Below are 25,019 nucleotides of genomic sequence, written 5' to 3' on the forward strand. Positions count from 1 at the left end.
CAATATATAGATGATAAATTATTACATAGAAAACTACAGAGCCTAAGTAGTAATAAAAAAAATACAGATTATCACCGTTTTAAATATTAACAATTAGTGAAGTTGGGCAAAGATTTTTTTATACTCTCCTTGGAACTTTCCTATAAGTTTGAACTTTTTTTAAAGTTTAAAAAAAGTCAGTTCTGATGCATCATGTATATACCTGTTAAGTTAAAAAGGTAAATTAAAATGAAAAACCCCAACATTCACAGATGAATTACAGATATATCTTTATATGGCTGATGGCAATGTAAATTAAATTTTTTTTTTTTCCAAAAGGGAGCTAACAAAGTTAAACACATACTCTATGAATCCGGTATTTTGCTTTTTAAATACAACCCAACAGAACACCAACCCCTTCCTCCACACTATCCCCCAAAAAAAGTAATATGCAAAGCTGTTCAGGTACACTATATTTTTGCTTCTATTTTTATCATTTGAATTATTTTCTTCTAATTTCCCTTTCAATCAATTTCTCTACATAAATGGAATCGTGGTACAAAAGTTTATAGCTTACTTTTTGCTATGCAAACATTTTATTAGTTTTTATAACCACTTTCATGACATTATAGATCTGCAAGTAAATTTACCATAACTTACCCATTGTGGCAGATCTTGTGGGCTGGCTACTCAAAATACACATTCCCAACCCCTTCTACCTTGTAACTTCCCACTAGAGAAATCTGGAAAGTCACATGCTTGCTTTCTTAGATTCTGTTATGTACAGACCTGGCTATGTAACCAGTGAGATGTATATGGATATTGCTGGAGATGGGGAGAAGGTGCTTCCGAGAAAGTTTATCATTCACTGATAAAGGAGACTCACTCCAAAACAATGCAAGCCTTTTTGCTGCCTCTCACTGAGGTCTTGATGTCTGTAACTACAGCAGTCTTTCCTTGTCCACAGTTTTGCTCTCCAGTTTCAGTTACCCACAGTCAACAGCAGTCCAAAAATATTAAATGAAAAATTCCAGAAATAAACAAGTCTTAAGTTTTAAATTGGCACACCATTTTCGATGAAATCTCACACCGCCCCATTCAGGATGTGAATCATCCCTTTGTCCAGCATATCCATGCTGTATAAACTCCCCACATGTTAGTCACTCAGTACCACCTTGACTATCAGAGCAACTGCCCCAGTATTGCAATGCTTGTGTTCAAATAACCCTTATTTTACTTAATAATGGCCCCAAGGCACAAGAGTAGTGATGCTGGCAATATGGGTGCCAAAGAGAGGCCATAAAGTGTATGTAGGTAGGTAGGTAGGTAGGTAGGTATGTATATATGTATGTATCGGAAAAAATATTGGGTTGTCGGAAAAGTCATGACGCATTTTTATAATGAAAAACAGAAAACATACCTCATGACTTTTTGGACAACCCAATACATATAGGGTTCAGTACTATACTATCAGCAGTTTCAGGCACCCACTGGGATCTTGGAACATATTCCTTGTAAATAAGGGGGACTACTGCCTAGCAATCTTGTAACCATAATGTTACAAGAAGGAAGACAATAAACTAGCACACCGTGAGTACAGGATGGCAGAGAAGACTAGACAAAGCCTAGATTCTCTATGTCATCACTGAGCAGCTGCACCAGCTTCTGTCGGGGGAAAAGACTACCCACCACCAGAATTGTGACGAAAATGATCTGTATTTGCTGTATCACTGTTAACAGCGTTTACTTACAGCCAAAAGCACTCCTGGTGATACTCATTTCATTATAGTTTGACATTTATATTATAATTTTTCACTATTACAAAATAAATGGCCAATGATGTTCTTCATGCATACAGACTTGTAAGGCAATTTTTTGTTTATTTCTCTAGGATAGACTGCAACAGGTAAGATTACTAGGTCAAAGTATATTTCCTGATAGATACTGACCAACTGATACCACCACCACCAATGTACGAGAGTCAAGTTTAACACATCTCCACTACCACTGGGTGTTATCACTGATGTTTTAAAATTCATAGGTAGAAAAGGGTACTGCATTGCTTTAATAAATATATCTTTGATGATAATTATTAATGTTGACTATTTTGCCATATGTTGACCATTGGCAAAATAGTCAACATATGGCAAAACAAACAGATTTTGGACTTCTGGGTCCACTTTTTTCCAATTTTAGCAAGAAGCGTATTACCAAGTCAGTTTAACAAGAACCCCCACCTTTGACATCTGATCAAATTCCTCATAACCCACTATCCACCCCCCCCCTTGATATCTGGTAACCCTGGAAACCTGATCAAGTTCCTCCACCCTCCCACCCCCGACAGGTGACATCTTTCCCCCTGGCCTGCCTTCAGCAAGAATCCTGTCAGGTAACTTCCTCTTAGTAACTTCCACCCGCGGACCCCTCATCCTCCTCCCTGACTATAAATTCCCACTTTTCCTTGTATTCAGAATTGAGCCCGGTGCTACACTGAGGTCTTCCCCCACCACTGCAATAGTTTCTGATTAAAATCTGTTTTTACCACTTTAACCACAGTGCGGTTCTGGTTTTCTTTCATACTAGTAAATGTAAAATTTAGTTTCTAAGAATAAAATCTAAGTTTAACTCTGAATTCTAAATAAAAACTAAAACTGTTTATGTTTTTGTAGAAAAATTGGTGGTTTCTAGTTAGGGATTCAGCTCTAAATCTCTTTTCACATACACATTACAGCAAACTTACAAAAACATTTTTTTATCAGTATAAACAGATTCTTTAACTAGGAAGTCAAATTTTATTAAAATAAGCTTTTATTAATAATTACCTGAATTTTAACTATCATAACCCTCTCATTTCCTGATAAAATATTAGGTCAAAATGTCAAAGTAACAATTTTTATTCAAACAGTATGACAAGAAAACAAAACAGAACAGAACATAGGGAAAATAGGAAAGACTTATTAGACACATATAAAAAATGCTTGTGATAAATCATTTCAGTCTTGATATATATTGAATCTTAAAGATCAACAAATTGCCACCTTCATTTTTTAAAAAGCCAGTGAACATAATTTAATTTTTCCTGATAACTCAGGACCATAACTATATACATCAATTACTAAACTGCATTGTACAAAAATTCAGTGCCTGTTGATGTAAGAGTTGGGAAATTCCTACTCCTTGTTCTCTCACTAATCTGTGTGATCTTATTAAAGTTCCCTCAACTATACAATGATATCTTTCTGTGATTATATGGAACTAAAGATGATATGTGGAAAGTAGAACTGAATAAGTACTGATCACAAGACAATGAACATTTTTTTTTTAAAAAGATTTCTATTTGTTATTATTTTATTTGCATCCTTTTCATGGCAGACTACTGGCATATACAGTTGAATTTATATTTTCCAAGTAGTATTATTTTGGCTTATTTATATTATTTATTTATTTATTTATTTATTTTTAAAGATTTTATTGGGGAATTGGGGGAGGGTAACAGCATTGGGGAATTGGGGAAAGGGAAGCAGACAAGCTGCTGGCCTTTTGCTCCTCAGTCTAGCTGTGGAGGATGCCGCTTCACTGGCCCATGTTGGCACCATCATTGTGCTCTTCCTGGATGAGGCAGATCAGTCACGCCTCACAGGCAGATCGGGGCTTCTGGACGGCCACTCACAGCGGCTCTTGGCAGCTCACACGGGCTGCTGGCCGCTCACGCTGGCTGCCGGCCACACAGGGCAGCCCATGGCAGCGCACTGCAGCAGGGGCTGCAGCCCACGCCGTCGCCGGCGACTCACGGCATCCCATCTCCAGGCCGAGCTGCCACTCACCATCTTAGCTGAACAGGGCAGTGTCACCGGCCCTCACGTGGGATCCGAACTGGAGCCCCGCTGCACAGAGCTGGCGCCCCAAGCCAGCTCCTAACCAACGCGCCACTCGGCCGGCCCACTTTGGCTTTTTTTTTTTTTAAATGTATTACTGAACCAAGACAACCACCACCTTCCAAAAGATATCCTCATCCTACAGAATAATTATCCTCTCTCTATAAAGTGGGAGGTTTTTTTGGGGGGGGGTGGGGAAGAGCGGAGGGGGAGACATCATTAGCCCAGGGGCTCCTTTTTGCAAATTTGAACTCAAGTTTAACACCAACATTATTTACATATACTGTGATAGGTGCTAGAAATAAATTTTTTGGGTTTTTTTTAAAATAAGGTACAGAGGGAGTTGCTAAGGCTCTAAGAGCACAGGGACTGCCCATGCTATTCACTGCTTTATTCCCAACACCCAGAACAGTCATTTGCATATAGCAGATGCTCAATAAATGTGTTAAATTAACTGAACAGATTCATAAGAAGCAACTAAACATACAAGGTAGCATACTCTAAATGCCAAATGACAAAGCAAATACTAAAAAGGGAACAATCATTAAAAATTAAGGGTATCCAAAATTTCTTCATGTTGGAAATGGGACTTAAGGGAAATCTGAATAAAGAATATACAAATCTGAAAGAGTAATATAAACTCCGAGGTGATAAAAGGACATTCCAGGATGAGCGATGTTAAAAAATTTTTTTAAATTTAAAAAAAGTAGACATGGCTTACGTACAAAGCAAGATTGCACTATTTTGGTTTAGAAAGAGTATCCTAACAGATAGGAAACATAAACAGCCTAATCATGGAGGTATTTGAAATCTACCACAGGCCAAAAAAATAATGTCGTGAACAAATCAACATTTTTAGAAGCTTCAGAGGCAGTACTGAATGAAGTACCTTGGCAAAGGGAGAGAGAGACCAGAGGTAAAAAAATTAGGAAGGCCCCTACTGCAGTAACCCAGATATGAGGCGATGAGGGTTTGGACCATGGTAATAATAATATTAGGAATTAAATTATTAAAAACGGATTTAAAACATTACACAGAGTTTACAACATCAGATACATGGCTGGGAGAGTGAAACAAGAGCATGAACTGTTCAGCGAAAGTTGAATCTAGGTTTCTAGAAAAGGTAAATAAGGGACTGGGTATAAGAAGAAAGGGCAACTTGGTTTGGGAGAATTTTGGAAAGGATGATTGAGTTTCAAGTGATAGGTCATCTGGTAAAGAAATTCAACAAGTACAATTGTAGCCGTGGAAAAGTATCAAGACTAGCTAGAGATGTAATTTTATGGGCATCTAAACAAAAAAATTCAAGTGGAGTGGGAGGACTTCAGTCAAAGAGTAATTACTAAAAAAGAAAAAAGTGGTGAACAATATCTGAATGGAGGACTGGAAGCAAGATCACAAGATACTGAGAAAGGAGCAACCCAAAAAAAGAAAGAGAACAAGGAAACAGAGAAAAAAAGGAAACAGGGAGAAAGATGAGACTAGTAAAACCTGAAGGTACTAACTACAGTCTGTGCAGAGAAATGAAAGAGAATAAAGGACAGGATGACAGTACAATGGATAAGAGAGCTGAGAAAGGGATTTATTTTGTTGTTACTATTGGTGGTTGGTTTCTAAATGGGGAAAATTAAAATGGCATTGCCAAAGTGGGTATTACCACTGGCATAATGGACTTAGGTCTATCTAAAGTTAAGAATTATTGCTTAATTATAAACTTCATGTGAGTTAGAACCATATCTGCCTGTTTTCCACTGTATCTCCAGTGCCTAGGAAAATGCCAGATATTCAGTAAGAGCCTAATGTCCCAACCAAACACTTTACAAGCAAAAAACATATATATATATATTTTATTCTCTATTATAAATGAGGTTTTGGCCACTCTGATATTTCTGTATTTCAGTGTTTTTGTGCTTATTCTCACTAAGTTGGCTAGCAATAAGGATCTGAAAAGCTAAACTTTCAATTTGTTTTCTATTTAGAAGAAATAAGAAATGTGTATAAAATTTGAATGCATGGTCTTTAGGAAAGAAAAAAAAAAGTTACATGGCCTTGCTGATTTTAAAGACATGATGCCAAAGCCATTTCCTGGCAGTCCATGTTTAACACACAAAGGGAGAAAAAAACAAACCAACACTCCCAACTCCCAAGCCCAAGCCCAAGCACCATTTGCTGCAGCTAACATCAAGCTGCAATTAGGAAGCCAGTGGCATCCCTGAAATGAGCTCTGTCAGAATGACTTGGCAGGGCCCAGGCAAAGCTCTACGCAACAGAATACAGAAAGGACTTGCTCTAAAAGGCTCTTTCCAGTGGAAGTCATAATGCAGAGTTAGGCTAGCAGCAACAGGGACAGATAGGCTGTTCTCTATAGAGCAACATATATTGTATGTTCACTCCATTTACGACAAACATTGTAAATATCCAAGATGTATGGGACATAAGACCTGCCCTTAAGGACACAATTTAGCTGGGGAACAGGATATACATATATAGACATATACATTTAATATATATTCAGTAAAAACATTACCTAATATATGATTCATTCAAAAACCACTTATTAGGCAGCTACTATGTACCACTCACTCTGCTGGGCTTTAGGGAAATAAAAACGCCCTTAAGTGACTCACAGTCTAGAGAGGAAACAAACAAACAAAGTATGAGATGCGTGGTATGACTGAGATACAGAAGTTACGTCACTAATCCTCTCATAACCCTCAGGATTAACCAGCAGTCTCCAGTCTCTTCGTAAAACACTGCACAAAGCCCATGACGTAGGCAATATTCACGCTGATTCTTTATAGTTCACCCGTACACTTCAGTTCCCACAGACGAGTTGTATAAACTCACCAAAAGTCAACTGAATTTCCTCCCAAACCTGTCTATGTCAGTCACACTTGTTACTTGGTCATTCAATTAAATATTATATAAACCAATAAAACATGGGTATAAAGAGAAAGACTAAGTTGAATGCTTCAGAAAGACAAGACAATAAAGGAGACCTACTAAAAATGCTGCTGTCGAATTAAATTGTGGGTGAAACAACTGTAAACCACTGGGGGAAAAGTCATCAAAATCTAGGACTTTGTACTCAGTGCTTTCCTCAAAAACCAAAATCACAAAAACTGTATTATGTATTATTGTATTGTATGTATATTACAATGCATTACAATTATAGCTAATTCAAGAATGTCAACACAGAACTCCAATGAGCAGTCTAAAAAAAAATGAAGGGTCAGTGGGCTTGGTATTTATATATTTTTAAAACTTAATTATTTAAAGTATCATTTTAACCATCTTCTCGGATTTACTGCCCAACCAACCACCAATGTGGATGCTGCTGGATAATGAGGCTTCTGTCTTATATGTACAAGCTGTTAGGGGGCACGAGGCTTCATTGTGTCTGGGAGTCTGAGAGGTTTCCCAAAGAAACTAAACTGCATCTTTGGAAGATGATTCGAATTTCACCAGACAACAAGGGAGAGGAAAACATAGCATCCTTGTACACAGGACATGAGAACAAGAAAAATGTCAAAATATTTCCTTCTACCTGCCATGCCAGGCCCATTCTCCAAACGTTTCTTACCGCACATTATGTACCTCTCTCCTCATCTATGAATCAGGGAATGACTATTAATACATATCGCATATAGTTTTTCAAAAATTAAAGTAAGATTATACACATGAAGTGTTTAGCATGGTACCCCTAGCATGTGAAAAGTGCCCAATAAATGAAATTATTATTATTTTTGGAGGGTAAAGAAGAAAGGAGAGGAAACAACAGATAAAGTACTGGGTTCAATTACTGGAACCACGGGTACCATCCTCCCCAACTGACTCAACATTTTCAAGTTCAGTAAGCGTGCTGACCCAGATCCACAGCTTCCTCCTAATTCCCTCCATTTAGTTTTATATGAATTCACATTCCTTAAGAGCAGGTTTTGGTTGTACCTGTAATTTGGGCTCTTTTGCTCACTGCTTAACCTTCCATTTAGGAAGTATAAACAAAAAAAATGAAGAACAAGTCCCAGACTGGGCTGTAATTTTCCATCAGGTGAAACTGGTATCACCCTTGTGGAATTTGACATCGTGTTTATTTCTCCTAACGAGATATGCTGGTACTGGATCCAATTTCTGTCACATGTAAATGAGTGCTAATGGAACCTGTGTGTAGAGTAATGAAACACTCCCCCTGGCCCTTTCCTTGAATCTCTACAGTGCAGTTATGCCAAGAACCTATGTACCACACCCAAAATACCTATTCCACCCAACCTTACTCAGTATTTCCCAAAGCTCACCTTAATTCCTGGGCTTCTATTCCCTTATTTTTCTCCCCATCTTATCTTCAAAACAAAATACCTACTCATTTTCCTTGTGCCATGCTGCTTCTAGTCAACTCTACAATAACTTTTCTTTCTTTCTAATAGTCCACCCTCTTGTTCAGATAAGGTATTTTAATAATAAAGGTTAAATAGCATTAAGTTTGCCCCCAAAAAGTGATTTTATTTTCTCAAATGCCTTAGTGCATAGGAGCAAATACATGGTTGACATACTATTTTGTTGAAATACAGCATATATGTGTTAACAGATAGGCTACGAATAACCTAATTACCAAAGTACTATACAAAATTTGATACATGATCAATAAACACAAACTATATTAAAAATATATAGTCATTACTTAATTAGGCTACTCTCAGAGCAAGCTGAAAAAGATCCAAACGTGCAGAGTGGTTTAAAAAAGAAATAAACATTTTATTTCAGTATTCCCTACACAAAAATAAATAAAATTATTAAACTAGAGTGATACAATGTTACACACTTTTGGGGAACACAAATTGTTAAAGACTTTCCTGAGCCACTTAAAGAAAGAATGAAGAAAATTATTCCACTATATTATTCTACTTGAAGAAAAACTTGAAATAAGGGGTAAGAATTTATATTATGACAGGTATTCAAAGGATACTTAATCATCTAAATATTATAATTCACTTGGCTACTTCAGATCAGAAGCAGCTACAAAGGACCAATAAAAAGAGATGATTAATATGGAGAACAACGCCCTGGCCTGGGTGCTAGGACTCCTGGGTTCTAAACTAAATCTAGACCAACTCACAGAGTGATCTAAGACAAGTCACTTTCTCTCTCTGGCCCTAAATGATAAAACAAGGGATGAGACGACTTATTCTAAGGTCCTCAGGAGGTATAATAGTCTTAGTCCAATGAAGGGGATACAAAATCAAGAGCAGAGATACTGGGGGGAGAGTGATGGGGGCAGGGAAAATGTGTTCAATTCAGCCCTAGAATTCTACAAGGGCTAAAATGAAGACTCCAAATAATACATCCTTTAGAAATTAAGAGCAGGTTAATGTGTACAGTGCAGTTTCTTCCTCCTGTCTGTTTCTGCTCCCCTCTGTCTCTTTTCTTCTACCCCTTCCCAATTTCTCTCTCTTCCCTCAGGATTCTCGCCCCAACTCCAAATTCTCCTCTATTACTATCTGCAGTCCTCAATGCTTACAAACTATTACCACCTGCTACTGCCATCTCTGGCAGGGCCCTACTCCCAATACAATCAGTTTTTTTGTCCTTAAACCCCTACGAATAATGGGACAAAGAGAATTTAAGTAGCAATTATGTCAAATGGATCACTGAAACTAGTTTTTGGCTTCTAAAATTTGATTTATATAAATAATATAATCAAATGCATTCTGTCCATAGAACTTTCAACCAGTAAGAGCAAACCACTTATTGGACACCTATTATGGGTCATATACTTTGCATATTTTATCTTTTTATTCTGCTTGGTGGATACAGTATCATCTACAATTTACAAATAAAAATGAGGCCCAGAAAAATTACAACTCAAAAGTGATAGAGCTGTCTGACTCTATAACCTATAATTTCCACTGTCAAATTCTGATGGTCAATAGATTGTTTTGCCTAAATGGCCACCAAAAGAAGAAACTCCAAAGATCCCAAGGGCAATTGTATTTCTAATGACCCAGAATTAAAACTTGGATACCACTAATAACATTCATAAAACAAAAAACGTAGCTGACATCAAGGTTGACATCAGTCCAGATTATTTGGACTTACAAACATAAAACTTTCAAAGACTGATTAGTAAAGGGGTTGGTTTGTTTGTTTTAAATTCTGCTTAAGTTACCAAGATTTTGAAGAAAAGTTGTTGGTCTCCTACCACTGTTATTCAAAGAAAAATATATTTAGACAGCAAATAACATTTATGGCTAAATAGGCACCTTTTGATAAATTAGTACTATCAATGATTTCTCCCCAGATAATTACTGGCGCCATTCTTATATGTCAGGTTTTGAAAGTAAGATAAGAGAAATATATTTCTAAGTAATGGTGACTTGAAACAACTCCTCTACTGAAAATAGCTAAAAATTCTAAATAAAGTATGTTTACAATCATCTTAAAAAGCAAAGCTGGTAAAATAGTAAGGAATTATGTGGCCAAAATTGAAGGGAAAATGGGAACAATGAGGCAAGGGAAGAAAAGTCACTTTTGCCCTTTGAGTGCTGGCCAATCAGAAGAGATCTGAACTTCAGTTTGGACAGCTTTGCAGGACTCAAAAGGCAAAATCAAAGGCCAGGACAATGTAGACCGGGGAGTCTAATAGGAGATATACTCCCTAAGACCTTGAAGGGCTTATAGCCTCAAAACAAAGATGAAGCAGAAGTATACTGGCCTTAAATGTATTCACAAACAAAATGTGCATCAGCTGGGTGGTCCAAAACCTCAAGCAATGAAACCTGCTTTAATATGTTCTGTCCAGGATATGCCTCCAGAAACCTACCAGAATCAAATGCAAAAAACTTTCTGAGAAGCTACCTTTATTTGAGACTTCAGATTAGTCTTATACTTTTTCAAGGACAGTGAACAGCATACAAAGAAACAAGTCATCAAGAGCAAGAACCAGCAAAAACAACAGACCACAGAAAGGGACCTCCAAAACTTCATATATAGGAAGAACAGAGACATTAACTATAAAATAATTATGCTTAATTAAGTTTAAAAAATAAAAGACAACCCTGAACATATCTGCAGAGAACAGGAAACTATTAAGAAAAGATCCAGCAGATTTAAAAAGAAACCAAATTGAATTTCAACAATAACTAAAATTACAAAGTCACTAGATGGCTTTAAAAGATCGGATTCAACTGAAGAGAAAATTAATGGACTAGAAGATAAATTATACAGAATTAAACATGTAGAGATTAAAAGATGGAAAATATAGGACAGATAAAGAAGGCCTAAGATGATACATGTAACAGAGACCCAAAAGGAAAAGAAAACAAGATAGAGGAAAAACCTAAAGATAATGACTGATAATTTTACAAAACCAATGAGAAGTAAATTCACAGATTCAAGGAGCCTAACAAAGTCCCAAATAGAATAAGAAGAAAATCTAACCCTGACACATCATAATGAAACTACAGAACATCAAAGTGAAGAGACAATCGTAAATGTAGCCAATAAGCTAGAAAACAGAACACAGTAAAATTTCCATGTCCGTTGTTTTAAATAAAAAAAGAAAAATGATAAGAAAGCATTAGCGTGACTCTGACTATCTCAGAAGGTTGTTAAGGATCAAGCAAGATATCACATTTGAAAATTTAAAAGAAAAATGTAAATGTATCTGGAGATTTAAGTGACAGAGATTGTACAAAACCTATTTCCTTCTTGGAAATTTAATGTCCCTCTGGGCCTCACTTTACCTGTAAAATAAGGATGTAGCTGATTATTCCCAAAGTTCATTCCAGCTCGAAGATCACTCTATCATTCTCTCTCTCAGTCAGAGTGAGGTGATTCAAATTATAACATTTTACTGCCTAAAAATAAAATGCTAGCAGGCTGGCCGAGTGGCGCGTTGGTTAAGAGCTGGCTTGGGACGCCAGAGGGTCCCGGTTCGGATCCCATATATGAGGGCCAGTGACACTGCCCTCTATAGCTAAGATGCTGAACAACAGCTTAACCTGGAGCTGGGCTGCAGTGAGTCGCCGGTGACACCATAGCTGCAGCCCCTGCTGCAGTGGGTTGCCATGGGCTACCGTGTGTAGCCAGCAGCCTGTAAGCAACCAGCAATCCAGAAGCCAGCGACTGATCTGCCTCGCCCGGGTAAGAGCACAATGATGGTGCCAACTTGGGACAGTGAAGCAACGTCCTCCACAACTAGACTGAAGAACAAAAAAAAGGACAGCGACTTGTCTGTTCCCCTCCCCCCAATTCCCCAATAAAAATCTTTAAAATAAATAAATAAATAAAATGCTAGCTATTATCAGAAAGAATAGAAACATTAACAGAAATTATATCCCAAATTCTATAAAAAGCCATTCATCTCTGGAATACTAATACAAGTGTTGAAATCACCAAATTATGTTTGTAAAAAAAAGAACTGAAGCAGTGGTTCTCAATCCTTACTGCATGTTAAGACTACCAAGGAGCTCAAAAAATACTAATGCCAACGGCCCCGATTCCTATAATTCTGATTTAATTGGTCTGGGGCACAGCCCAAGGAACTAATATTTTAAAAGTTCCCCTAGATTATTCTAAGAGTGCAGAAAAGTTGAAAAACACTAAAGTGACAAATAGTAGGATATACTTCAAAAGAAGAAAACCTCTATAATCTTTCCAAAATATAAAGATTATAAAATTATCAAGGATATGAACAGAAAAGAAGAATGAATCTCTTTACAAAATTATACCATGGGGTTCACCCACAATGGGGTTCACCTGCTCCAAGTTTAAAGGGCCAAATAAAACCAAAGATTAGTTTTATGAAGTCAGTAGTAAAAGTGTACAATCTGTTACCCAAGAAGTCATTCATGGTTAAGATAAACAAATCCAGAAAAAATTTATATAAATTTCAAGATAATAGACACATAGTGGGTCATTAAGGAAAGCAAGTACATCTGAAGCATATTATCAATGTTTTGAGGCTGATTCCTATTGAATGTCCCTTAGTGCCACCATCAGACACAGAATATTACACTGCATGGTTCCAGGATGGCATTTATATGCTCTAGTCTTAGAAGATGAAGATTTTGCTTTTCTGTGGGAATAAGGAGCTGTATGAGAGTACAAATTTAACAGTATGTACTTGCTACCATTTATTTATTCAGCACTTAGTTTGTGTTATGTACCAGGCCTCTAAATACTTTAAAATATCTCATTTAATTCTCACCAAGTAGTTTATTATCCTCATTTTACACATGAGGAAACTAAGGTTCTGAGAGGTCAGAATTACGGCAAATGTGTATTTTTGGCATAAAACAAAATAGTAAGTCTTAGTCCAAAGATTTAAATCGAGGTCTATGCCATGTTGCCTTTTACTATAATTGTAAATCATAGTTGTAATAATAACAAAAAAATAAACTGTCATTTTAAGTGCCTACTCTGTCCATTTAAATGCTCAGTAAATCTTTTCAACAGTCCCATGAAGCTGCTCAAAATAATTTTCAATCATACTTGACTTTCCTTTTTCTCAAACCTCACATCCTACCCTCCAGCACATCTTGCTGGTTCTACCTTCAAAAATGTATTTCATTATATTTTGAATATATATCGAAATATATATTCCCACATCCTAGTTCATCTCTGACCCGGATTATTAGAAGAGCCTCCGACCGAGGCTCTGACTCTTCTATCCTTGACCCTTCCAGTCTATTCTGCATCCTTGCAAAGGATTCTGTTTGAAGATGGTGTCACTCTTTTGCTCAAAACATTCAATAATTGCCCATCTTGCTGAGGTAAATATCAAGTCCTTACTGTAGGCAAGACTCAGTACCTCTGACATCATTCCTTCCATTCTCCTCCTCCTCCCAGCCATACTTGCCTCACTAGTCCTCAAATATTCCAAGCTTGCTTCCTTCCCCCTACTGTGCCCTCTGCCTAGAACACTCTTTCCTCAGATGTCACCTTTTCAGGTGCTCAAATGGCACCTTATCAGTAAAGCCTTTCTTCCCCACTCCACCCTCTCAAGCACCCCATATCCCACTCACCCCACTTTATCACGGCACTTATTACCATCCAGGATTTTATGAATGCGTTTAATTATTACTGTCTGTCTCCCCCACAATGTAAGCTTCATGCAGGCAGGATCTGTTGTAATCACTGTTGTTTCTCCAGTGCCTAGAACAGGACCTACCATGAAGTAGGCACTTGACAAACATTTATCGAATGAAAATATGAATCATTAATGCCAAAATCCAGATTCATAAATATTCTAGTACCAGCCACCACACCACATGCCCTAAGCTACTCAATCCTAACACCTTTTTTACAGTTCTGGCATTTCCAGGTAAATAACAGAGCCTCCCCTATTACTTACACACACACACACACCAAAATCCAGGGCCAATCATTTTTATTTTTTATTTACACGCTTGCTTTCCCATCAGCCAGTAATTTTCAAATACAGAGCTTTAGGTTCTCATAAAGTTCTTTCTTCCTGCTATTCTCCCCACTCACTGCTCGCTCCTCTCGTGCTGTTGTAAGAAAATTTAACCCCCCCAAATAATACATACTCTGATTCTTCTGCATTTTGTTTGTTCTACCACTCCAATTAGACTGCATGTTTCTTTGAGGTCATCTAGCCCATTGTGTCACATGCAGAAAATTTTCTCGAATTTTATGTATCCCATCTCCAAGTCTTCTCACAAATATAAAGCTCAGCAATAATCTTGACCATTCTCTTACCACAAATTACCTATTCTCATCTGCAGGTGATGGTTAGGGAGGAGGGGGGCTATCAAAAGTAAAAAGAAAGTCTTCTTAACTAAGAGGGGCAAAGGGGAACAAAATGACAAATAAGTTTTTGGTATAATGTGGCCAGTTCCTTACTTCCAAGATCTGAAGGAGGAAGTGGTGAAGGCAGACCAGGTAGACAGATGAGAGCTTGGATTGCCTTTCACAATTCTGACCTGACAACTTGAAAAAGCAGGACTGACAGGTTCCTGAAGGGACACATTTGACTTAATCTTAAAGGTATTTTTGTTGATTTCAATGTTAATGACTTGAGAAGAGATTTAAAATTAAAAGGAGGACACCAACTGATCCAAATTGCATCATGGCTCATTCAACTCTTACTTCCTATTGTTTTTCCAGGAAAATTCCAATGGCAAAAGAAAAATGAAGGAATATGTTCAAATTTAATGATGTCAATGTAAACAAATGATTTTAAAAATATAGTTTCAATAATGTTAATACGGGGTCAAAACCATAGATTCCTGCAAACTCTCTCCCCCAAAATACGTAATAGTTGCTCTGTTTGTAAAATATGACACATTTTGAAAAAGTTTCTCTGTGGATGCTTAATTTAACTTGAGCACAAACCAAAAGATACTGTAAAAATGTAGTGTCCTTAATATGATGAGTACCAATGGGAAACCTACCTTTAAGTTTAACATTTGCCATAAATAACCCAGGAAGTGGTGTGTGTGTGTGTGGGTTCCACAACTGAACATTGTTAATGTTAACACTTGCCTTTAACACTTCCTTTAAGTCTGAAATCCACAAGTTCATTTATGGAATGCATTGCTAACAAAGGTGAATTACCAATATTTGAACGAAGCATTTAAGTCTGCTGGTTACTACACAGACATGGTCAGATTCATTATGAGGAAAATTACAAATGTCAAAAGACCAGATACTAAAGCAACATAATAGTAGGGATGAAAAAGTCACCAAAGAATATAAACACACGACTGCAGAAATAATCAGAAGGAGTCTTAGAAATTATGGGTCACTCCCTCATTTCATTCGACTCCTCCCAGAGACCTTCCCTGACGACCCTCTCTAAAATAACTGCCCCTATCACACTCTCTTCCTGTGTCCTGATTTATCTTTCTCATAGCAGTTGCCACCATGGGTCAGTATTATTATATAGTTGCATTTGCGGATTGTTTGCCTCCCCACTAAAACGTAAGCTATCTGAGGGCACAGGCTTTGCCAGTTTTGTTAATCCCAGGGCACAGAGGCACACAGCTGGCACTCAATAAATGTGCTGAATAAATAAATGATGAAACTGAAGTTTAGAGAGGTTAAAGTATTTCCTCAAGGTCACAGAGCTAGCAGCAAGCACAGCCCATACTATAACCCTGTCTACTATAACCCTGTCCGCTTGCTTCTACCACTGCCACTTGCCTGTTCTAGCAGATTCTATCTTTAATAGAGTTCTCCTTTTCATTTTTTTAAGTGCCAAAGAAAATACATGTTACCAAAAAAAGTGATAAACTGGGTAGCACTTCACCAACCAAAACAACGTTATACTCAGATTTCATAAGCATACAGGATTAGCCAGTAAAGCAGAAAGGCAGAGCTACTCATAGTTCTTTAAGTTCCTTGTGAAATTGGTGTGTATGGCTTGGAAGTTTTAAGAACAGCCGCTGAAACCTATTTACCAATTCAGAATGGCCTGTCAAGTATCAGCCTCACTTTCCTTCTCCGAAGAGCCCACAACAGCTCCTCCCTGGATACACCTTACCGTGCAGATTACACAAGGAAATGTAACCAACTTTAAAGCCCCTTTTAGTTCCTTTGGAAGCAAAAAGTCAATTTCACAAAACACTGAACATAAAATTCATCCTTGGGAAGTTTCTGATTCTGAGAACAGGAAACCATCTCTGAACCATCATCTGACTGTGATCATCTAGGTCCTTCATTTAAAATCCACGAAGCTGAAATACCTAAAAGAAAAGTGGCAGGGCGGTGAGGGAAGAGAAGAAACATTTCCATATATAAGGGAGCTGATATTCCTAGTAACACTTTCGCCCTACATCGGCCTCTTGCCCACAGTCAAGGCCTCACAGACACAACTTCTGTTGTCTTCTTTGATCACCTTCCTCTCAGCGAGGAGCCAGCTGCCAATACCGACTGCGGGGGAACGTCTCTAGACCTAGGATGGGACTCCCTAGGACAGAGGATGATTTATTTGCAAGACATCTCTCAAAACTACTGTCAGCCCAATTAGTGTACTGAAAGAGAAGACCTGGAAATGAGGGATGAAGGCAAGAGTTGAAATGAGACAAGATTTAAGAGAAGGAAGGAGTAGAAGAAAAGGAGCGGGGAGGGTAAACAACGCGTCAGGGCGCGAGTGTGAACCCGGGTCAAGGAAGTGGGGTCAGCCTAAAGCAAAGGTGAAGGGGGAAAGGGACAGTTCTGGGTGGGATGGGCAGGAGCAAAGGGGAGTGGACCGGCGAGGGGCGGGGCGGAAGAGAGCAAAGAGGCGGGATAAAAAGGGCCAGGCCGGGAGGGTCTTTACCTGCAGCTCCGCCCGCTCCACCTCCCACTGGGCTCTCTCCACCTCGAAGCGGGCCCACTCGTGCTGGAGGAAGTGCAGGATCCCCGGCAGGCTGTACTGGGCTCGGGCCGCCCCTGCCGCAGCCGCCCCGTCGCCGGCCGCTGCCGCCTCCGCCAGAGGCCCGAGACCCTTGGCACCGCCGGCGCCCGGGTGGTTGTTGCTGAAGAAGACTCCGGGACCCGCTTGCTCGTCCATGGCGGCCGCGGAAACCCGGTGAGCTGCCCAGGCGTCCAGCAGCGGAGGCAACGGCGGCGGCCAGCAGCGCCTCCTCCTCCCTCCGCCGCTCCCCGCCCACACCCCAGTCAGCAGGGAGCAGCCGCCTGGGCGCGGGGGCCGGCCGAGCCCGGGACGGGCCGGGAAATGGGTCAACTGCGGCGCGCGGGCGCCCGGGGGCTTGCTGGGAAATGTAGTCGCGGGGCGTGGCGACGGCGAGCGTGGCTGAGGCGGCCTGTGGGGCCGCGAAGGGCTCTGACGCGCTGCGGCCCCGCCCCTGCCCGCGGCGGTGCGGCCCCGCCCCGCGGGGAGCGCGGGTTTCCTCACAGGTGGGGCAGGGCAGGGCAGGGTGCAGCCGGGCTACACCTCAGGGTCCACCGCACGCGGAAGTTCGCGGGTGGCGCTCCCTGTTGCACACACAGAGACAAGCACACACACAAACACGCACACACGGAAGTTAGGCCAACACACACACACACACACACGCGCGCGCGCGCGGAAGTTCCCAGGCCAACACACACACACGGAAGTTATCAGGTCAAAATATCAGCCCGAGCTGCACATTTTTTAGGGCTTCCCGATAGTTCTGTTAAGAAACAAGCCCGAAGCGAGCTGCGCTGGTTCGGCCCCTGCACGGGGCTTCTGCAGCCAGCTGCGCGCAGCCCTCTCCCGTGGGTCTGACTTCAGGTTTCCTCTGACCCTAGACGGTCCTCAGATCTGCCCATCTGCGTATCGCTGTCGCTCCTCCCTTTTTCTGTTGGGGGCTCAAACCTGTTGCCAGATCAGTTTTCCCTTTTAAGGAACTCTGATGACCCCCCCCCTCCTGTGCTGGTTGCTTGCCATCTCATCTGAAAAAAGTGCTCCGTTGAAGTCCCTGTCCCTTTGTAGTTAATCTTGAAGTAAATTCTTCAAAAGTTTCAGATATCCAAGGTGATGTTATTTCGGTCTCTTTTTCCCTACCGGATTCCCGCGCAGTTTTTGCCCAATTCAATTCAACAAATATTTGATGGTCGGTGAGATCTGTCACTGGGGATATAAAGATAAATGACACAGTTCCTGTCATCAAAGGGAGGTTGGTAAGTATATAATCAATCTCCCAGTGACTTAAAGCTATACTACGGGAAAGAACAAAGTCCCTTTCTGCTCCCTGGAACTGTCTGAAGGCTCCAGGCATTTCTCCCTTTTCACTTGTCCAGTTTCCAGTTTCTTCCTTCGTTCACCTACAAACTGGCAACAGCATTAGCCTACCAAAGGCACACCAAAGTTCTTTAAAAGTGTTTCTCTGTAAGTATTATCCTTCTCTGAAGCCCCTGAAATGATGGCACTAAATTCATACGATAATGCAAGGCACTCACTTGAAGAAAAAAAAAAGTAAATGAAATTCAGCACTTATTCTGTCTCCATAACAAGTTATTTGCAATTCTTTTGTTTTGTGGGATGGAATTCTGGGATATCAGACCCTGATGCCCAAGAAAAAATTATATAGGCTGGTGAGTGACATGCCAGGGAAGGATATCCTGCCCCTGTCCCTGTGTTCTCCCCATCTCCCTTCCCATGACTACTTGTGGAAAGAACAGGAAACACATTGTATCTGCTCTGGTTGCAAATAAAGATGGCAAGCTCTTTTCTCCCACTTATTGGGAGAAAAGAATATTCATTCTTTATTGCAATAAAAATTTGATCCAAGCCTGGCCAAATCACCAGTGTCATAAATTATTTTGGCTGTAAATGTCCTTTGAGACACTGCCCAGTCCTCTCACTTTACAGCTCAAGAAACTGAAGTCCAAAGAATTTGAGACTTGTCCACAATGAAGCTTTGAGTGAGTGGCATAGCCAAAACTAGAAACCAGAATTCCTGACAGCTAGTTCATTGATCTTTCCATTAACATGCTGCTTTCTCTTACTTATCAGATCTACCAGAGTATCATGAGAGCAATAATGCAGCAATGGCATATTTTTTTTATTTGAAGGATTTAAGTAAGTTTTGAATGTTAAAAGTTTTTTTTTCTCTAATAGAATACATGTCTGACAATTCCTTTAAATTCCTAACATTATTAAATATAATTAAAAACTAATGGTTTAAGAACTCATAAATCCTTTAGCTAGTCTCACCAAGAAAAAAAAGAGAATTCCAATAAATAGAAATGAAAGGAGATATTACGACTATTATCACAGGAATACAAAGGATCATAAGATGCTACTATGAACAATTATAGGTCAAATTGGACAACCTAGAAGAAATGGATAAGTTTCTAGAAACATACAACATACAAGACAGAATCATGAAGAAAAAGAGAATCTGAACAGACCAAGAACTAATAGGGAGATTGAATCAGTAATCAAATGCCACCCAACAAACAAAAGTCAAGGACCAAATGGCTTCACTGGCGAATTCTACCAAACTTTCAAAGAAGAATTAATACAAGTAATTCTCAAACTCTTCCAAAAAATAGAAATGGAGGGAACTCTTCCAAAGTCATTTTATGAGGGCAGCATTATCCTGATAACCAACACTAGTTAAGAACACCACAAGAAAAGAATATTAGGCCAATATCCCTGATGAACATGGATGCAAAAATCCTCCACAAAATATTAGCAAAGCAAATACAATACACTAAACGGATCAAACACCATTATTTAAGTGGGATTTATTCCAAGGGGGCAAGACTGGTTCAATATCAACAAATCAGTCACTGTGATACATAGCATTAACAAAATGAAGGATAAAAATCATGATCATATCAATAGATGCAGAAAAAGCATTTGACAAAATTCAACACTGATTTATGATAACAAAGCAGGCATAAAGGAAACCTACTTCAATATAATAAAGGCCATATATGACAAGCTCACAATGAACATCATTCTCTATGGTAAAAGCTGAAAGCTTTTCCTCTAAGATCAGGAACAAGAGAAGAATAACCATTGTTGCCACTTTTATTCAATATAGTATTGGAAGTCCTAGCCAGAGCAATTAGGCAAGTAAACGAATTGAAAGGCATCCAAGCTGGAAAGGAAGAAGTAAAACTGTCCCTATTTGCAGATGACATGATAGAAACAAAAACCCCTAAACATTCCATCAAAAAACTGTTAGAATAAGTGAATTCAGTAATTTTGCAGGATACAAGATGAATACACAAAAATCTGTTCTGTCTCTGTACACTAATAATGAACTATCAGAAAGAAATTAAGAAAACAAATCCCATTTACGATTGCATCAAAAGGAATAAAACACCTACAGATAAATTTAACCAAGGCGAGAGACTTGTATACCAAAAACTATACGATATTAAGGAAATAAATTGAAGAAGACACAAATAAGTGGAAAAATACTCTATGCTCATGGATTTGAAGAATTAATATTGTTAAAAGGTCCACATTACCCAAAGCAATCTCCAGATTCAAAGCAATTTCTGTCAAAATACCAATGACATTTTTCACAGAAGTAGAACAAACAATCCTAAAATTTGTATGGAACCACAAAAGACCTGTGAATTTTTTCCCCCTTTTGTGCGTATGTCTCACATTTTCTGTATTCAGCATGAATTACTTTTTTAAAAACATTTTATCGCATATAATATATAGAGAAGCTCACAAGTGGTAAGTGAACATCTTAGTGAAGTTTCACAAACTGAACCCCTCCATGTAACCACCACCCAGATCATGAAACAGAACATTTTAGGCATCCCAGAAGACCCTCTCAATGTGCATTCGCAAACACTACAGTAAAAATGTTTTTAAAGTTGAAAAAAAAAGTCTGAAAAAGTTAATAACTAGAAAAGACATGACATTTATAATTGGTTAAACCTAAATTATATTCCCCACACTACACTTTTCCAAATGAGAAAATCTTGGACAAATGGCTTAACCTTCTTCTGCTGCAATTCTCTCATTTTTAATATGTGAATAATATTTACCTTATAAAGTCACTATGAAGATTAAATGAGAGAAGAAATGTAAATCCCCTAGCATAGGGCCTCACTTATAGTATATATTGACTAATGATAGCTATTATTGTAATAGAGTTCACAAGACTAGCTGAAATTACACATGTAAAATTCATAAATACTAGGGGCTCAATAATTGTTCTTTTTCCTTTCTCATTCCCTATTCAGAACTTCAATTCAGCAGAATTAAAATAATCTTTTAAAACAATGTGTACGCCCAACCATTAAGCCTCAGGTCTCAAGGTGTTGCTGATTTCCAGATCATTTCATTTTATAATTAATAAAGCCTTATGACACAAAAAATAGGGCTTCCTTTCCAAGCACAGAGAGCAGCTGTCAAAATGTTGATTTATATATCAGTGTACCCAGTTTAAAATGAAAAATTGTAGCATGCTAATATGTTACTTAGATAATTGGAGTGTTGGCTATTTTTTGGCTTATATGTGTGTCCTTTGTAGGGTGGGGGCTATAGTTCTACAAAATGGCAAATAATTCATCTGCTTTTTTTTTTCATTAAAATGAGTGGCTATTTAAAAAAAAAAAAGTACAAAATGACCTGTTCTTTAGGTCTCTTGACTCTTTAACTGCTCAAAGAAAAGGCTTCAAATTGAACCAGATGACTTTCAGAATTCTGCCAAGAAACAAAAAAAAAGTGGACCAGTTGACTGGAGAGAAGCTTCTGCTAGGATGAATGGAACTTTGGGGAAGAGGAATATGCAATAGCCCACTGTTTATCAACCTCTTCTACCATCTGCCATTCCCTAATTTATGTCACCTCTCTGTCTACCCTTCTTCAAGGGGCCAGTCCCTGCCTCTACAGTTTCTCAGCCTCCAAACTTATTCCCTAGATTTGAAGTCTGGTTAGGGAAGACTGGGTTAGGGAAACAGTCAATCACAAGCTAGAAAGCAAAGGAATTCTTTATCTGAAAATATTTCTTGGGAGTCCAAGAATTAAATCTACATGACAGTCTAGTTATAGGATGGAAGAATAGCCTCTATTATTCATTATTATTATATTACTTTGGAAGAGTATGGTTGCAATTAGAGAGTTGCCTAATTTTAATTTTAAAATTAATTTTCACTTTATTTAATAAACAACTGCTTAAACAAAATTTAATTTCAAATTTGAAATTAATTTTAATTTTGTAGTGGCTGATATTTAGAGAAATAAATACTTAAAATCTAAAACCAGCTTTGCTTTAACAACTCTTTAAACAAATACCTAACACAGGGGAACACTAAAATGATAATATAGCTCTGAAGCGGTAACAGTAAGCCTTTTCTTGGAATATTGATGATCAGTTTAAGATTGTATTTCTCTAAGCACAGATAAACTGATTTTTGAACACTGTTCCTTTCTCCCCATCAACTCCATCCCTTGCCCTATTCTCTTTTAAAATTTCCAGTGAATGAAAGCTCTACTCAAAAGATTGTTTTCTTCATCTCTTTCTTAAAATAACTATGGTGCCCCCATTTCTAAGACAAGAATTGAATGTCAAACAATTAATATAATCTTCATTACATAAAAATAACTGTGGGGCGTGGGGGGAGAGAAGAACATTTTTAAAAGCTGATTATTCCTGCCAACTATGAGTATGCAACAGACATACTTGTTTCTAGGTGGAAACTTTTCTCAGCAGAAAACACCCAATCTTCATTTAGGCTTGAATTGCTCAGAATAGCACCCCCCACCACCACCCCAACTTCCTTCTGATAGTCCTTTAACACAGATGAAGTCAGATCTCAAAAGAATTAAAATGTGGTACTTTAAAAAAAATAAATAAATAGGGGGTAGGGGTGGGGAGGGGTGGCTTAGGGGTGATCAGGGCATTGTGGCAGAAAAACAAGTTACATGAATCAGGTTAAGGAGGTCCAGTACATTTGTGTTTTAATTTTTGAATACCTATATTTTCTTAACTTTTTTCAAACAAGATTTAACTTATTTTGCATGAATTACATTTCTCTCCCTCTCCTGTGCAGGCCCTCAATATGCTACTGTTGTTCAATTGTGTTAATTTTAGCACTTGCAGTTGTTCCCTGTAATGGAAAACCCTACCATTATCTGTTATCTCCTTTCCCAGATTTCCCCCCGGCTGCAGGACATGAAGTAACAAGAGTAGGAATGGTTTGTACCAGCTCATAGGCACTTTCACATGAACTCATAACAGTAATATAACAACCAAAGAGCTGACTTTGTGTTCAAGCTTAAGGAGCCAATACATACATTTTCATTATAGGAGAAAAAGATAATATAAAACAGTTTTTACTATATGGCAAAGCCCAGATTAATGCCAAAACATTTTTATGATGCTATGATGATTAAACATGAAGCAAGAATATAAATTAGCTAGGAGGTAGAATGGAGCTTTTAAGCAAAATTCAAACACCTTAGGAAGAAAAGTACATAGTTGCATTTGCTACCTTGAAAGAAGTACAATATAGCTGATACATAAAGAACAAGAGGAAAGTAATAACGATTATTACTTTTATAGCCAGTACTTACTGAGGATTTACTCAATAAAAATACTGCATTTTATATGCCTTAACTTGATCCTTACAATGCCTCATGTGAGGTAAGTGCAGGTATTATGTTCATTTGACAGATAGGGACACTACATATGGCCATAGGTGTAGATGAAATGAAATGAGGTGAAGAGGCAGGAGCCAGATGGTGCAGGGGTTTGAGGGTCACTTTAAGGAATTTGTCTTTATGGGAAGGTAACCAAATGATGTTTTCAGCAAAGTATCAGATTTGAATTTATAAAGATTAATTCAGTTTCTGTGTGGAAAATATAGTATTAGTTGACATTTCTAAATTGTTTTCTAAGGGTCAGGCACTATTTTAAGGTCCTTTACAAGTATGAACTCATTTGATCCTCAGCTACTCTAGAAGATAGGTATGATTATTGTCCTCATTTTACAGATACAGAAACTGAGGCACAAAGAGAACAAGTGACTTGCCCGAGGTCACACAGCTTTTAAGTGACAGAGCCAGATTCCAACCCAGGAAAACTGACACTACCATCCACACCAACCACTTTGCTATCCTGGAACCAAATGTGGTGATTTGGATTAGGATGGTCATAATGGCAATAACGACACATGGAGGCATTTGACAAGGTATTTAGGAAACGTGGTGATGAACTAAGCATATGATGGAGAAAACGGGAAGTGTCAGCGATGAAATTAAGGTTTACCTATGGCTACTCAACCAGATAAAAGAGTTGCACTGTTTACTGGGAGATCATGAGTTGAGAAGCAGGTGTTAGATAAGGAGATGGGGTTCAATTTTAAATTGTGGTTGAGGAGTTTCTGAGACAGCAAATGATAGGTAGTCACATATCCAAGTCTGAAGAGCAGAAGAGAGGCTAGAGCTCGGGACAGTCCTATGAAGGAACCCCTATTATTCTCTATCAAACCATCCTTCATAGCACCCTTCCTACTTATCACAACTTGTGGTTATTTCCGCTCTCTCTCCAGGAAGAATGTAAACATACCATGGCAGATTCTTTGCTTAACTGTTTACTACGGTACTCCCAGTGCCTGGCATACAGTAGGTGTCCCATATATAACTGTCCAATGAATGGGTAAGACACAGCATTAGAGAATCATATCACAAAGTCTTCACAAAGAGGAATTCAAGTTCTCCTTGTACATGTCCAGTGTCAAGTAATGCACTAGCAC

General features: G+C 38.6%; 1 protein-coding gene across 2 annotated transcripts in view; it reads right to left on the minus strand.

Moving 5' to 3' along the window:
- STRN (striatin) overlaps nt 1-17,540 on the minus strand; it is an 82,183-nt gene extending 64,643 nt beyond the window's left edge. Inside the window, exon 1 of one of the 2 annotated variants that reach the window (XM_019647833.1) lies at nt 17,137-17,540. In XM_019647833.1, coding sequence (XP_019503378.1) covers nt 17,137-17,370 — 234 coding nt within the window. In that variant the 5' untranslated portion in view covers nt 17,371-17,540. The remainder of the gene's footprint in view (nt 1-17,136) is intronic. The other variant, XM_019647834.1, reaches the window with a different exon arrangement.
- Between the last annotated feature and the right edge of the window lie 7,479 nt (nt 17,541-25,019).

Source organism: Hipposideros armiger, unplaced genomic scaffold, assembly GCF_001890085.2.
Source record: "Hipposideros armiger isolate ML-2016 unplaced genomic scaffold, ASM189008v1 scaffold_116, whole genome shotgun sequence".
In the NCBI taxonomy this organism is placed as follows: domain Eukaryota; kingdom Metazoa; phylum Chordata; class Mammalia; order Chiroptera; family Hipposideridae; genus Hipposideros; species Hipposideros armiger.